Source organism: Geotrypetes seraphini, chromosome 16, assembly GCF_902459505.1.
Source record: "Geotrypetes seraphini chromosome 16, aGeoSer1.1, whole genome shotgun sequence".
In the NCBI taxonomy this organism is placed as follows: Eukaryota; Metazoa; Chordata; class Amphibia; order Gymnophiona; family Dermophiidae; genus Geotrypetes; species Geotrypetes seraphini.
The window spans coordinates 50,485,840-50,500,324 of record NC_047099.1 but is presented as its reverse complement, the minus strand read 5'-3'; the positions used below and the strand labels follow the sequence as shown (position 1 = coordinate 50,500,324).

At 44.2% G+C, this 14,485-nt stretch overlaps 1 protein-coding gene across 1 annotated transcript in view; it reads right to left on the bottom strand.

Moving 5' to 3' along the window:
* ADGRE1 (adhesion G protein-coupled receptor E1) overlaps positions 1-14,485 on the bottom strand; it is a 73,135-nt gene that overhangs the window by 31,232 nt on the left and 27,418 nt on the right. Inside the window, exons 4-8 of the mRNA XM_033925104.1 lie at positions 9,465-9,608; positions 7,649-7,710; positions 7,068-7,136; positions 5,810-5,987; positions 2,456-2,581 (exon numbers count right to left, since the gene is read on the bottom strand). Coding sequence (XP_033780995.1) covers positions 2,456-2,581; positions 5,810-5,987; positions 7,068-7,136; positions 7,649-7,710; positions 9,465-9,608 — 579 coding nt within the window. The remainder of the gene's footprint in view (positions 1-2,455; positions 2,582-5,809; positions 5,988-7,067; positions 7,137-7,648; positions 7,711-9,464; positions 9,609-14,485) is intronic.

Genomic DNA, 14,485 nt, shown 5'->3' with positions numbered 1-14,485 from the left:
TCTCTCCAAAATCACAGGCCTTTGGAATGATCTCACTATCCCGCTGCGGAACCTGGGCTCCCTCCAACTTTTCCAAAAACAACTGAAAACCTGGCTTTTCTCTAACATCTAACATCTCTTTCCCTGTCCACAACCTCCTCTATTTCACATGCTCTTGAAAATCTTTCTCCTCTCTCTTCCTATATTTTTAAACTTTGTAAACCGTGTCGAGCTCCACTTCCGTGGAGATGATGCGGTATATTAACTTAAGGCTTAGTTTAGTTTAGTTTATTATTTCAACAAATAACAAATAAAAACAAATAGCATAGTCAGGAAATAATATTGCAAGCACCCCCCCCCCTCCCTTCCCATCCCTCCCCACCCCAAGAGCCCAATGCCACAGTAAAATTGAGAGTGAAAAGTAAATCTATTGATTCAAGAGTCTACTTCGAGCATATGGTGTGAGGTCCTGCCAGAAGCATTCCCAGGTCTGACGAAATCCACGACCCGGCCCATGATCCAAGTCTCCCACCAGTCTTCGCTCCAGCGTAGCATGAATTATCATCAAGGCTCTCCATAACTTTAGAAAAGCTGTAAAAAACAACCTTTTTGCCCAGTCACTCCCTCAACCCATTCTGAGTTCTTTGGGGAAGACGGGATTAGAGAATGACACGGGGACAAATTTTTCCCCATCCCTGCGGGAACTCATTTTCCCATCCCGGTGAGGTCTTTTCCTGTCCCTGCCCCATTCCTGCAAGATCCATCCTCATCTGCAGAAGCCTCAAATGCTTTAAAATCATAAGTGTTTGAGGCTTGTGCGGTTAAGGCAGAGCTTACAGGAATGGGGCAGGGGACAGCGACAACACTCACGGGGACGGGATGGGGGAAATTGAGTTCCTGTGGCGATGGGGAAAAATTTGTCCCGGAGGCTGTGATAGGCAGGAGCACGTTACAGGGCTTCAAAGAAGGTTTGGATAGGTTCCTAGAGGACAAAGGAATTGAGGGGTACAGATAGGAGTAGAGGTAGGTTATAGGGATAGGAGTAGAGGTAGGTTATAGGGATAGGAGTAGAGGTAAGGTATAGGGATAGGAGTAGAGGTAGGTTATAGGGATAGGAGTAGAGGTAGGTCATAGGGATAGGAGTAGAGGTAGGTTATAGGGATAGGAGTAGAGGTAGGTTATAGGGATAGGAGTAGAGGTAGGTCATAGGGATAGGAGTAGAGATAGGTTATAAGGATAGGAGTAGAGGTAGGTTATAGGGATAGGAGTAGAGGTAGGTTATAGGGATAGGAGTAGAGGTAGGTTATAGGGATAGGAGTAGAGGAAGGTTATAGGGATAGGAGTAGAGGTAAGGTATAGGGATAGGAGTAGAGGTAGGTTATAGGGATAGGAGTAGAGGTAGGTTATAGGGATAGGAGTAGAGGTAGGTTATAGGGATAGGAGTAGAGGTAGGTTATAGGGATAGGAGTAGAGGTAGGTTATAGGGATAGGAGTAGAGGTAGGTTATAAGGATAGGAGTAGAGGTAGGTTATAGGGATAGGAGTAGAGGTAGGTTATAGGGATAGGAGTGGAGGTAGGTTATAGGGATAGGAGTGGAGGTAGGTTATAGGGATAGGAGTAGAGGTAGGTTATAGGGATAGGAGTAGAGGTAGGTTATAGGGATAGGAGTAGAGGTAGGTTATAGGGATAGGAGTAGAGGTAGGTTATAGGGATAGGAGTAGAGGTAGGTTATAGGGATAGGAGTAGAGGAAGGTTATAGGGATAGGAGTAGAGGTAAGGTATAGGGATAGGAGTAGAGGTAGGTTATAGGGATAGGAGTAGAGGTAGGTCATAGGGATAGGAGTAGAGGTAGGTTATAGGGATAGGAGTAGAGGTAGGTTATAGGGATAGGAGTAGAGGTAGGTTATAAGGATAGGAGTAGAGGTAGGTTATAGGGATAGGAGTAGAGGTAGGTTATAGGGATAGGAGTGGAGGTAGGTTATAGGGATAGGAGTGGAGGTAGGTTATAGGGATAGGAGTAGAGGTAGGTTATAGGGATAGGAGTAGAGGTAGGTTATAGGGATAGGAGTGGAGGTAGGTTATAGGGATAGGAGTAGAGGTAGGTTATAGGGATAGGAGTAGAGGTAGGTTATAGGGATAGGAGCAAGAAGTAGTTATAGAAATAGTCAGGGACCACTGCTCAGGCAATAGGCCTGATGGGCCGCCGCAGGAGCGGACCGCTGGGCGAGATGGACCTCTGGTCTGCCTCAGCGGAGGCAACTTCTTATGTTCTTCTTATGTGTCATTCTCTAGACGGGATATAATTCTAAAGAGATAAATAGTGAGATGAAGCCATGCTATATGCTCCTAGAGCACAGGGATAGCACACCAGAACAGCCTCAATAAAATTCCTTTTTACTAAGAACAGCAGGACACTGCATGGCTTCTCTGGTGACACATAGGATGATGAGTGCTGTGACAGCTGAAGAATACACACCTTGGGTTTTATTCCCAATGATGGTGCTGCAGTGAATCGTCATCCGGTCTCCTTTTGCAGCCAAGCTGAGTGGGTCCCTGGTTTCGTCACAGCTTTCATTAACTTCAAGCATTTTGCTTTGAAGGTCTGGGATGGAAGGAAGCAAACAGGAGTGAGAAAGACGGAAAGACAAAAAGGGCAGAGAAGAAAACATTCTGAATACCGTTCTCAGTTAGAGAATTTGGTGGGCTTCATCCATTTTTTTAACTTTTGGATACAGGCCGGAGGGTGAGGGGTCTAAAATCAGAATACGCGGGTTTTCTTTGGTATTATTACGTAATAGGAGGCAAAGACATTAGGAAAAGGTCCGCTGTACATTCAGTTGGTGGCCATTTTCAAAGCCACTTCCCTGAATAAAAGGGACTGTATGAAAATGGTCCCCCCTATTTGCATTTAAACATGTATAAATATCTAAACCAATTTTACAAACGCCAGCTTAGGAAAAATCCACATAAACATACATGTTTATGTGTTGGCATATGTTGCTTGTCAACTTTGGTTAATGGTTCCAAACTAAATGCTTCTGCCACACATCACCTCAATATAGTTCGGAACTGGTCAGTAATATATTACTGGTAATATATTCCTTTCACAAGTAATATATTATTTTTCACAGTAACCTCCCTAGACTAGTAATTGTAACATATACAGTTTTATTTTATTTATTTATTTATTTATTTATTTAGATTTTTATCCCGTCCTCCCAATAGCTCAGAACGGTTTACAATTGAACATACACACTGCGGAGTAATTAGACATATAAGTAGTACAACAGGTTTAGTGGGTGGATTTATAGTTTTGGAGAGAGTTAAATACAGGGGGATTGAGCAGAGAGAGAGAGGAGGGAAATACAGTAGTTTAAGGAAAGTTATAAGCGTATGGGTGCAATTTTTTTTTTTTTTTTTAGTGGAGAGAGTAAGAGAGGTAATACTGGAATTTCGGGAAGGAGATAGGAGAGTGGAGGGTGGGGCTTATGGGGGGGAGAGACAGAGGGGAGCTTTAATTGAAGAGGAGGGTCTTTACCGATTTACGGAATGCTAATAATGAGTTCTGTTGTCTAAGTTGGGGGGAAGTTGGTTCCAGAGGTGTGGAATGAAGTGGCTGTAGGATCGTTTGTGGGCAGTTTCTGTGAGCAGGGATCTTCCGGGGGGGACGCATAGGCGTGTCTCTGACTTTGAGCGGAGGGTGCGAGTGGGGTTGTAGATGGGAAGCTTGGATTTTATATAGGAGGGAGTGGTGGAGTAGATTCTCTTGTGGGCAATTGTTAGGGCTTTGAAAGTACAGCGTTGGCTAATTGGGAGCCAGTGTTCAGCATGGAGTGCCGGGGAGATGGAATCGCGGTAGTTGAGGTTGTGTAGGAGGCGGATGGCTGCATTTTGGACCCGTTGGAGGCGTTTGATATTATTTTTGGTTAGTCCGTTAAATAGCGAGTTACAATAATCCATTCTGGAGAGGACATATGCGTATAGGAGTTGGGCGAGGTCTGGTTTGGAGATGTAGGGTTTGATCCTTTTCAGTTGGCGAAGGTAGTAGAAGGAGGTGGAGACTACTTGGGATATGTGGTTGGATAAGGATAGGTGTCCGTCTAGGGTTACTCCTAGGCTGCGAACTTGATCTGCTGCCGTTAGTCGAGTGGAATCCCATGTTAGTGTAGGTCGTAGGTATTTGGTGTTTTTGTTTCTGATCCATAGGAGTTCGGTTTTGGAGGCGTTTAGTTGAAGCTTGTTGTTTGACATCCAAGTTTTCATGTCAGTGAGGCAGAGTTCGAGGTTAGCAATTTGGGATGGCCGGTTTTCGCCTAAGGGGAGGAGCAGCTGGATGTCATCTGCATAAGAGTGGATTTTGATTTTATATTTTTGTGCTATATCGATGACGGGTTTGAAGGGGGTGAAGAACTGATGTGCACGATGGAAAAGCGGGACTTGGGTGGGATTGTATGTGATGATCTTAAGGTGGCCAAACAGGTTGAAAAGGTGACGGCGAAAGCTAGAAGGATGCTTTGGGAGAGATATGGCCAGTAGGAAAAAGGAGGTATTGACGCCCCTGTATAAGACTCTGGTGAGACCTCATTTAGAATATTGTGTACAATTCTGGAGGCCTCACCTTCAAAAAGATATAAACAGGATGGAGTCGGTCCAGAGGGAGGCGTGAAAATGGCATGGGGGGGCGTAGAGGTTGTCAGTCATGCATTGGTGTCAGTGGGCACCTACAATTTTCTTAAAAGCTATTTTTTCTTTTTAATGGCATTTTACACTTAAGTTGGGCGTCAGTAGGATGCCTACAGATACTTAAGGCGCTGTTTATACTGTAGACTAGAGCAGTGTTCAACCACCGGTCCTTGGACCAGTGCCGGTCCACAGAAATTTCCTGGCGGTCCACAAGGCCAGCACTTGCATCAGGCCCAAAACAGTGTTCTTCAACCGCCGGTCCACAGTGCGATCGATGCGGCGTTATCTTCCTCACTGATTCAGTGCACAAAGCCACGGGCAGCGGCTCCTACACGCGTCCTGCGCCTGAACCAGAAGCCTTCTCTCTGGCGTTGTAAAGTCAGAGGGAAGGCTTCCAGATGAGGCACGAGATGTGCAAGGAGCCACTGCCAGCAGCTTTGTGCACTGCATCAGTGAGGAAGAGGGAGCCGGCCTGAAGATAATACCGGGGAGGCATAAAATGGCCAGGCGGGAGCAGGCCAGAAAGTAAGGCATAGCATGGAGGGAGGGAGACAACAAAGGTAGGGGGGAATGATTTTATTTTTGAATTTAGTGATTGAATTATGTCAATTTTGAGAATTTACATCTGCTGTCAGTGTGCTTTGTGTAGTTTAATTTCGTGGTTAACCATTATGTGTTGTTAATAAGATTATATTGTGTGTGAAAAATGAATGGAAAAAATAGTGTTACAATTAGTACTATTATGAGGGCGGGGTCTGGGGCGGAGATGGGCGGAGTCTGGCCCACGACTTAGCCCAGTGTTCTTCAACCGTCGGTCCACGGACCGATGCCGGTCCACAGAATAATTCTATTATTTCTGCTGGTCCATAGGTGTAAAAAGATTGAAAAACACTGGACTAGAGATTGGACCTCTGTTTCTAGCAACACTTCCTCATCAAGCCTTAACCAACCAGGAAAATGTGACAGAAAGATCTAGGAATCGTCCCAACAGCCCAATAAATGACCTACCAACATGCCAATAATGACCTTTTTGGTTGGCCTGTCCAGAGAGACAGAATATCAAATTCTATAAATAAATAAAACCAGCACTCTACCTTCCAAGTTTCAGCTTTTAGCTTGCACAATAGAATTCACACCCTGAACCTACCAATCTCCTTTGTAATCACTGACTGACTTCTGTTCTCTGCTGTTCTGAGCATGACAGCTAGGGCGGCGCTCTCCATCGTCTCCAAAAACAAGGTGGCAACAACGGAGATATTCTCTGGGGTGAGGATGTCCCACAGGGCTGTTTTATTAAGAACTCTGCCAAAATTCTCCACAACTTCCTGGCCAAGACATAACATTACATGAGATAGGAGACATTTTCACTGGCTGTGGGAGATAGTTGAACTTTTTTGGATGCAGAGCTGGATTTAAGGAGGACCAGCCTAATTTTAGAGAGTGAGGAGAGGTGAGGAGAGGTAAGGGACTCCAGAATAGAGAATTACACGGGGACATAATTTTCTCCGTCCCCCGCAGGAACGCAATTTCCCCATTCCTGCGAGTTTTGTCCCTCCCCATTCCTGTAAGCTCTGCCTTAACCGCACGAGCCTCAAACACTTATGATTTTAAAGTGGAGGCTTGTGCAGATGAGGACGGAACTTGCAGGAACGGGTCAGGGAAAGGAAAAGAACTCGCCGGGACAGGATGGGAAAATGAGTTCCCGCGAGGACGGGAAATCATTTGTCCCCGTGTCATTCTCTACTCCAGAAAAAGGATGGATTCAGACCATCCGTGTTATACTTCCATGTCTTTCAATGGAAGTAAACTCGGATGTCTCAATCTGTTCTCCTTTTTCTGGAGCCATAAGGTAACTCTAGGCTCAGAGACCCCAAAGACTGAAGAGCCAAACGAGAGAGGCCATAGTACCACAGGGGCACCTCTTTAAAATAGACATCCGGGTTTTACTTCTACTGAAAGCAACGGAAGTAAGGACAGATAGAAGTTTCAAGTTTATTAGGATTTTATATCTAAGCGGTTTTTACAATCAGGCACTCAAGCCTTTTCCCTCTCTGTCCCGCTGGGCTCACAATCTAGCTAACGTACCTGGGGCTATGAGTGACTTGCCCAGGGTCACAAGGAGCAGCACGGGCTTTGAACCCACAACCCCAGGGTGCCGAGGCTGTAGAGCCAACCAATGCACCACACAGTTAACCTGAAACTAGTTTTCTCTTTTAGATATCCAGGTCATTAACAAGTGCGAATGGCTATGACGAGGGTACTGTAGCTTGGTAAGTTTTTATTAAAATTTGATATCATCGCTAAGCGAAATACATTAGTATAAAAAGTCTGATAAAAACCAAACAAAAACGTACTAATTACATTTCAGAACCGATTCTAAAATAGGGTAAACTAAATCAACTTACATTCAGACTGGTGGCATTGCTTGATTGTTTGATGTCACTCTGCAAGGAAGACGAGGCACCCTCTGTTGACTAGAGCAAAGCAGGAGAGAGGCCAGAAACGAAAGGCTGAGTTATTAAGATAATTGACTGCATGCAAAATGCTAGTAAACCTTCCTTCGTGGGGCCCTGAGATTTTCAGCCACAAAATCCTTACTGTTTATTACAGCTGAGCAGTGCACCGAGGAATGCCCACGTTACATATGGAGTCTGAGACCCGGGCCAGCAAATCATTTTTCCTGACTCACAAATCGGTTTCGCTGCTTCTAGGCCATACCCACCTGCTCACAAAGCCGAAAAACATAATGGCAATGGTGTAGTACCTGTTCCTAAAGTATCTAGACAACTGATCCTCTCTTCTCTCTCCCCTCTATAGCGATTAACTTGTTCTATTGATCACTCTCTCCTCAAAAATGGATTTCCTGTCCTATTAACCCTCTTTCTTCCTCCCCTCTTAAAGTCAATCAATTTGTACCTTTGCTTAATCTTTGTAAACCGCATAGAACTTCACGAGATTGCGGTATATAAGCTGTTATTAGTAGTACCTGAAGTGATGAATTTGTACAGTTTTTGATCCCATTGTTGATCTGGCATTTGCTTTCATCTTCTGTAACAAATATAAAGACATTTTTTGACACCATGAAAGTCTTTCCGTGCCATGGTCAGAACCCTCCAGACCCCTTTTTTTTTTTAATGAACCTCACAACTAGTTTTCTGGTACTAACACGTCAAAGCAAGGGACAAAGAAGGGAAAAAGCCCAAACTGGAAAGCACAGCATAGTAGCAAGCTGGCACAAGTGATGTCCTAATTTCTGTCTCCTTCCTCTTGTTTTATTAATTTAGTAAAATTTATAGCTTCTCAATTCACAGAACCGTTACAAACTTCTGAATATCAAATTTAATGATCAGGGCAGAAGTGAGAGAATGTAAAGCTCAAGTGATGAAAGAAAGAGGCTGATCCTGTATTTCTCTGTCCCGTAAAGGAGAAAGAAAGATTAACATAACATAACTTTAATCTTCTAGAACCGCCATAACCAAACGATTTCTAGGCGGTTTACGCAGAAGAAGCCTGGACAATCAGCAAAATACAAATAGTTAAACATACAACAGTTGCTTAGATATACTCAACGTAGAGTTTTGCTAACAATAGTGCCCACGTTTAAGAAATACATTTGTCAAACAGCGCTGACAGAGGGCTCCTTTTACTAAGGTGCGCCAGGGCTTTATCGCACGGAATAGCACGCACTACATTACCGTGCATGCTAGACCTTAACGCCAGCATTGAGCTGGCGTTAGGTCTAGAAGCGTAGTGCGCGGTGTTAATTTCTTGCGTGCGCTAAAAACGCAAAAGGAGCCCTTAGCCGGCGAGGGTAGGCGCATAAATGGGGCTGAATAAAACATATGTGCTAACCCGTAGCCACTTAAGTTCTTTTTTTTTTTTTTTTTAATTCTTTATTGATTTTCTAAACTTCAAAAGTGCTATACACAAATATGTCATATAATATATCATACATATCACATATATATATCATATAATAAGTTAATAAAAGCACATTCAACTTACAAACATGCATAACCAATCATTTCCCCCCACCCAATGATTATTCAATAAAACACAGAAACATAGCGCACAAACCAGATTAGCGCACGCTATAGCACGCGCTAGCCAAAACACTACCGCCTGCTCAAGAGAAGGCGGTAGCGGTTAGTATGTGTGGCATTTTAGCACGCAATATTCCACCCGTTAAGGCCCTAACGCGCTTTCGTAAAAGGAGCCCATAAACTATCCCACTAACCTTACCCTATTCAGATTAAAAATATCCTCCCACCCTCCTCCCACCCCAGGTGGACATACTCAAAAGTCAAATTAGAACAGAAAGAGCCCCCCCCCCCCCTTTCCTGGATGTGTACGAAAATAAACCAAAACTGACTCATAATCAAAGAATTGATTTTATTTTCAGTTCTACTTAAAGCAGGGGTGTCCAACCTTTTGGCTTCCCTGGGCCGCATTGGCCGAAAAAAAAATTTCTGGGGCCGCGCAAACGCTGCAGCAAGACAGAGGAGGGAGCCAGCAAGACGGTAAACACCAGGGGGCAGCAGAGGAAAACACTGCATCGCCCTCGACCGGGGCCGCACAAAATACTTCACCGGGCCGCATGCGGCGCTCGGGCCACAGGTTGGACAACCCTGATTTAAAGTATTGCATTATTTATTTGATTTTTTTTCCCCCCCCCCCTTTTTTGCTGGTTGCTTGAGTTCCGGTTAACAGAGAGTCTACTGTCCTAAAGATTGGGTGTCTTTGTTTTTGACTATTCTAGGGCACACGTTTCATGTTCCTTTGACATGCATGGAGTCACTTACTCACGCACTCTGCCGTTCCATTCGCAAAATTCTCATTTCCAGATGACCGATAGCCACTTTTGCACCGACAGTAATAACTTCCAGGGGTGTTCTTACAGAGCGAGTTCCTGGGACAGGCGTTTGAATATATACACTCGTTTTCATCTGCAAGATTAAGAAACCATGGCGATTAGAAATGAGACCGGGAAAAGTCATCTTTTTTCTTTTGTTGTTGTGAGAGATGTCAGATGAAAACAGAACTAATCCTTTTTGCAAAAAGTCGGGGTGGCATCCCGTCTCTCTTGTGCAAGAATTGAACTGACCGCCAGGGCTGTGTCTGTTTCTTCTCAGGAGTTCCCCATATCTTACCTTTATTCAAAGTTGATATGGCCAAAATGGCATCGCAGTGGTTTACAAAATGCATCAAAACATTAACACATAAGACGTCAAATATCATCTGTGTAAGCTAGAAAGTTTGTATTCAGACTTAAAGACTGTAACACCAGGTATTTTAGAGTTTTGTCTGATTGCATCCAGAAGAGGCTCTAGAGAAGGGGCGTCAAAGTCCCTCCTCGAGGGCCGCAATCCAGTCGGGTTTTCAGGATTTCCCCAATGAATATGCATGAGATCTATTAGCATACAATGAAAGTATATTCCTAACTTTCAGTTTCCTGGATTTGGTTTGGAAATCTTGCAGACTCCTGCATTAGTAACTTTACATATAGGCATTGGAATTGGGGGGGGGGAGGGGTGCCATGTCACCCCCAAGCTGCTACTTCTCTGCCTCTGAGAAGAATTCAGCTTCTTACTTCATTTCCTCCAAACTGAGCATTTACAGAGATTCATCGTGGCCAGCCGACCAACGTGGGACCTGCCAGCTTCTGTCCCCTCCAAGCGAAGAGGGAGGGGGGGAAGTCGAAGGAAAAAGAGAGATTCTAGAGACCACGGAGGGAGGGGGAGGAGAGAGAAGCTGGAGACCATGAGGGTGGAAGGGAGGTAGGGAAAGAGAGAAATGCTGGACACCAAGGGGGAAATGGGGAAGGAGAGGGATGCAGGAATTCACGGGGAAGGACTTAGGTGGGGTGCTGATGGATTATGGAATGGTAAGGAACAAGAGACGCTGAGGTTGGGGTTCAGGGTGGAGGTAGGGGCCGAGCATACCCCCTGCTTCTAAATATGCTCTTGCATTCAGCAAAAGGGCCACAGTGTACCTGGGCAACCTGCATTCATTGATATCTAACATGTAAAAGTCAAACCAGCAGAGCTCCTGAACCTAAGAAGACCTCTCCTATGCCAACCACAATGAAATCCAAATATAAACATCCCCTCATTTCTGTTCGCCTTCAATCCCCAGCTGCTTTCTGAGATTCTCTATTGATGGCAGATGACGAGCCAAGAGGAAGCAGACACAGAGAGAAAAAGGTCACAGGTTGTCGGCCCCTCAGTGACGTAATGCAATTACTATACAGTAAAAATGAAATTGTTTAATCGATTTGTAACCTAAGAATTTTACTGTTTTTATTTCTTTTATTCTGTATGCATGTATTTGATGATTTTACATGGTGACTATTTCTCTGATTGTCCAGCACTTCTTATTGTAAACCGCCTCGAACTATTATGGCTTTGGCAGTATATAAGAACATAAGAATTGTGGCTGCTGGGTCAAACCAGTGGTCCATCGTGCCCAGCAGTCCGCTCACGTGGCGGCCCTCTGGTCATCAGGGATTGTGCCTCACACAGCTACTCAGACTGGGGAAGTAAGATGTCTGTCACTTCTGGTCAACACCTCCCTCCTCCCCTCATGAAAAGAAACTCACCACTAGACCAAATGCCGAGAAGAAATTTAGTTTTATTGCAAAAACTTTTTATTGGTCAACAGCACAATCAAAAACCATCAGACACAGAATATAACAGAGATTTATTTTTAATATGTAGAAAAATAACAGCAAAACATACAAATACATAACTCGGGACTGATAAACAGAATTGAAATTCTTTTCATATGGAAAGGGCGTGGCAGGTCTCCTGCACTGCACAGTGCACACAGCTCTCTTCTGGGATACTTAAATTTGCTTATCTGCGTAGAGGTCAGGTAACAGCCATTTAAGCTTGACCTCGTGTTTTTTTGGTATTGCAACTTACCTTCTGGGTCTGGCAAAGTCCAAGGTCACATTTCTGGGTGAAGGATTTAGGTGCCAAGGAACATTAACCTGCTCAGCATCTCACAGACTACATACAATGGGGTAGGAAAATGACTTAGTACTCCTTATCGTGCATCACAAATTCCAAGCTGCCATTTGCACTAGGCCACTCTCTCATTGACACCACCTTTAAAGCCACGCCACTCCATCAACATCACACACTGCGAGACTTCAGCACAACTTACCACTCACCTTTGTCAACGTCCAGATCTTGCTTCTTGCTGCCAGACTCAGGTGCCCGTCAACGCGATCCCAGCTGTCAAAGCTGACATCGACCCCCCTATGTAGGAACCTGGGAGGCTTTTGTTTTTTCAACATACTATAGGGTCGAAAATTGCTCCTTACGTCACTAGCCCTGTGTGACTTTTGTAAGAGAGAGACCACTTAGCAATGAAATCTCCCCTGTTGAGAGACTCTCCACATTTTCACAATAGCTGTGGACCATCGCTCCTAATTAGGATCTTCACAGCACTATATTCAAACCCACTTCAGAAAGGTGCACTCCAGCAGGCTGTTACAAACCAGGACAATTCTCCATGACCCAATCACATGTAAAGCATAGATCATTCAGTACATAAATGAACTTATTCATTGATTGGTTTAACTTTTCTCTTGTTTTTCCTACAGCTTCATGTGGCTAAAAGCATCACTTGCTGTGAGACCCTGATAGAAACATAGAAAGATGACGGCAGATAAGGGCCATAGCCCATCAAGCCTGCCCACACCATTTACCCACCCTCTTAAGTCTACTGACCCCTAAAGTACAATAATTATATTGTCATTCTACTGACCCGCTAATTCAAGTCCTAGTGACCCTATCCCTTGGCATGACCTCGTAGGGATCCCACATAGGTATCCCATTTGTTCTTGAAGTCTGGGATGCTGCGTGCCTCGACCACCTGTACTGGAAGCTTGTTCCAATGCTCAATCACTCTCTCCGTGAAGAAGTACTTCCTGGCGTCTCCACGAAACTTCCCTCCCTTGAGTTTGAGCGGATGTCCTCTTGTGGTCGAGGGTCCCTTGAGAAGAAAGATATCCTCTTCCACCTCGACCCGTCCCGTGATGTACTTAAAAGTCTCAATCATGTCTCCCCCTCTCCCTACGCTCTTCGAGATGTGACCAACCTTGCTACAGCTCACTGTCAGTACCTGTGGTCAGGTCGGAAAAATAATCCCTTGATCCCATTTGAATGTTTGCACATTGTTCAGTCAATAAATACTGGGGCATTCATTAGGATTTTTAAAATATGTTTAATTTTGATGGAATTTTGGTTTAGTTCCTTGCATCAAACTCTTTGAGAAATGATGCAGAAACCGATTAAACCCTGTCAGCATTGGTGTGCTGGAAGAGCCAGAGTGGAAGCAAAGGATTCTGGGATATTATGTTAAACAACTCTGACCCTGGGAAAAGTCTGCAGGTAGACTGAATGGTCCCTGCCTATATATTACTAACAAAAAACCTTTTACATAGAATACCACAAAATGATTCCTAAAATACCAGTCCTTGAGATTAACAAAGAGCCTTTTGTATAGTACTGGGGAGTGTCCTGCAAAGCCCTGGACTTTCAAAATATGTGATAAGTTCAGGTGCTTAAGGAATTCAGGCACAGAACGGCTCCAGCTACCAGAGCCATTGTTTCGAACAGATACCAAACTGTGACAGAAGAAGACACCGAAAGCTACCATTTTTAGAACAAACTCAAACCTATATAGACAGGCTTCAAACCCCCTGCCCCCTCTTGCTCCTTCCTCTCTGACTCTTCACACCTAGACCCCCACCATTCAGACACCCTCACACCATTCATTCAGGCAGGGCACAGGCTCCTTCTACTCTGCTCTCTCATACACCCACATCCAGACGAACACCCCTCCTCAGCTACTATCAGCCACATTTTCTTATACACCCACAGAAGCAGCTCTAAATCTAATCTACACTCTATATTAGTAAAAGCCTATTCCTATAAAATATACTTTGTGTGCACCACCTGGCTCTTGTTTCACCATCTAACTTCCCACTGCCTCTGAGACCTGAACCCGGGACCCAAAATAGACTAGACAGTACAAAAACACAAAGATTACAACCCCCTCATTGTATAATCTAGTGTCCACTCACCTAAATTCTGTGTGCTATTCCATAAGGTATGTACCAAAGTCTCTTAGCATGTAATTGCAAAGGGGCATTCACGTGAGTGAAGCACAGGCAAGCCAAGGGCGTGTCGCCAAGTGAGACACAAAACTTATAGAATTCTATCCGTTGTGTGTGTGTGTTGCATGGCACGCCTAGGAACGCCAACTTATGGCAGCCATTGACCTGTCGTAAGTGGGTGAGCCTAAATCCCGGCATGCCGACATGGCTTTGCACTAGTATTTTTTAATCGTTCAGATGCGCCCTGATGTTTAAGGAAGATTTAAAGACCTATCTTTTTTCTGATGCGTATTCTCAGGTACAATAAGTAGCGCTATTGACATCTGTGAAAACAGAAGGAATATCCCTAATGCATTCTTTTTTTATGGGGGAAAAATTTTGTATTTCCTTCCTTAAACCTTATGTATGCATTATGTATGGATTGTTTTGTATATTGTACTGATAAATCTTTAAATTACAATATTTTCGACTGTAAGCCACCTTGAAGGTTTTCCGGAGCATCAAGTTATAGGAATCTCCCAACGTATATAGCCGGACAGAGACGTACCACTGTCTTCCTGTACCTTTTGATGAGCTGCACACTGTGTACAGAGGTTATGCATTGCCCTAAATAAAAGATCACTGCTCAGGGTGGAAAGTATGAGTTTGTTCCGTATAGTTAATGGGATTAATTAACCTCACAGTGGCTCAATCTCA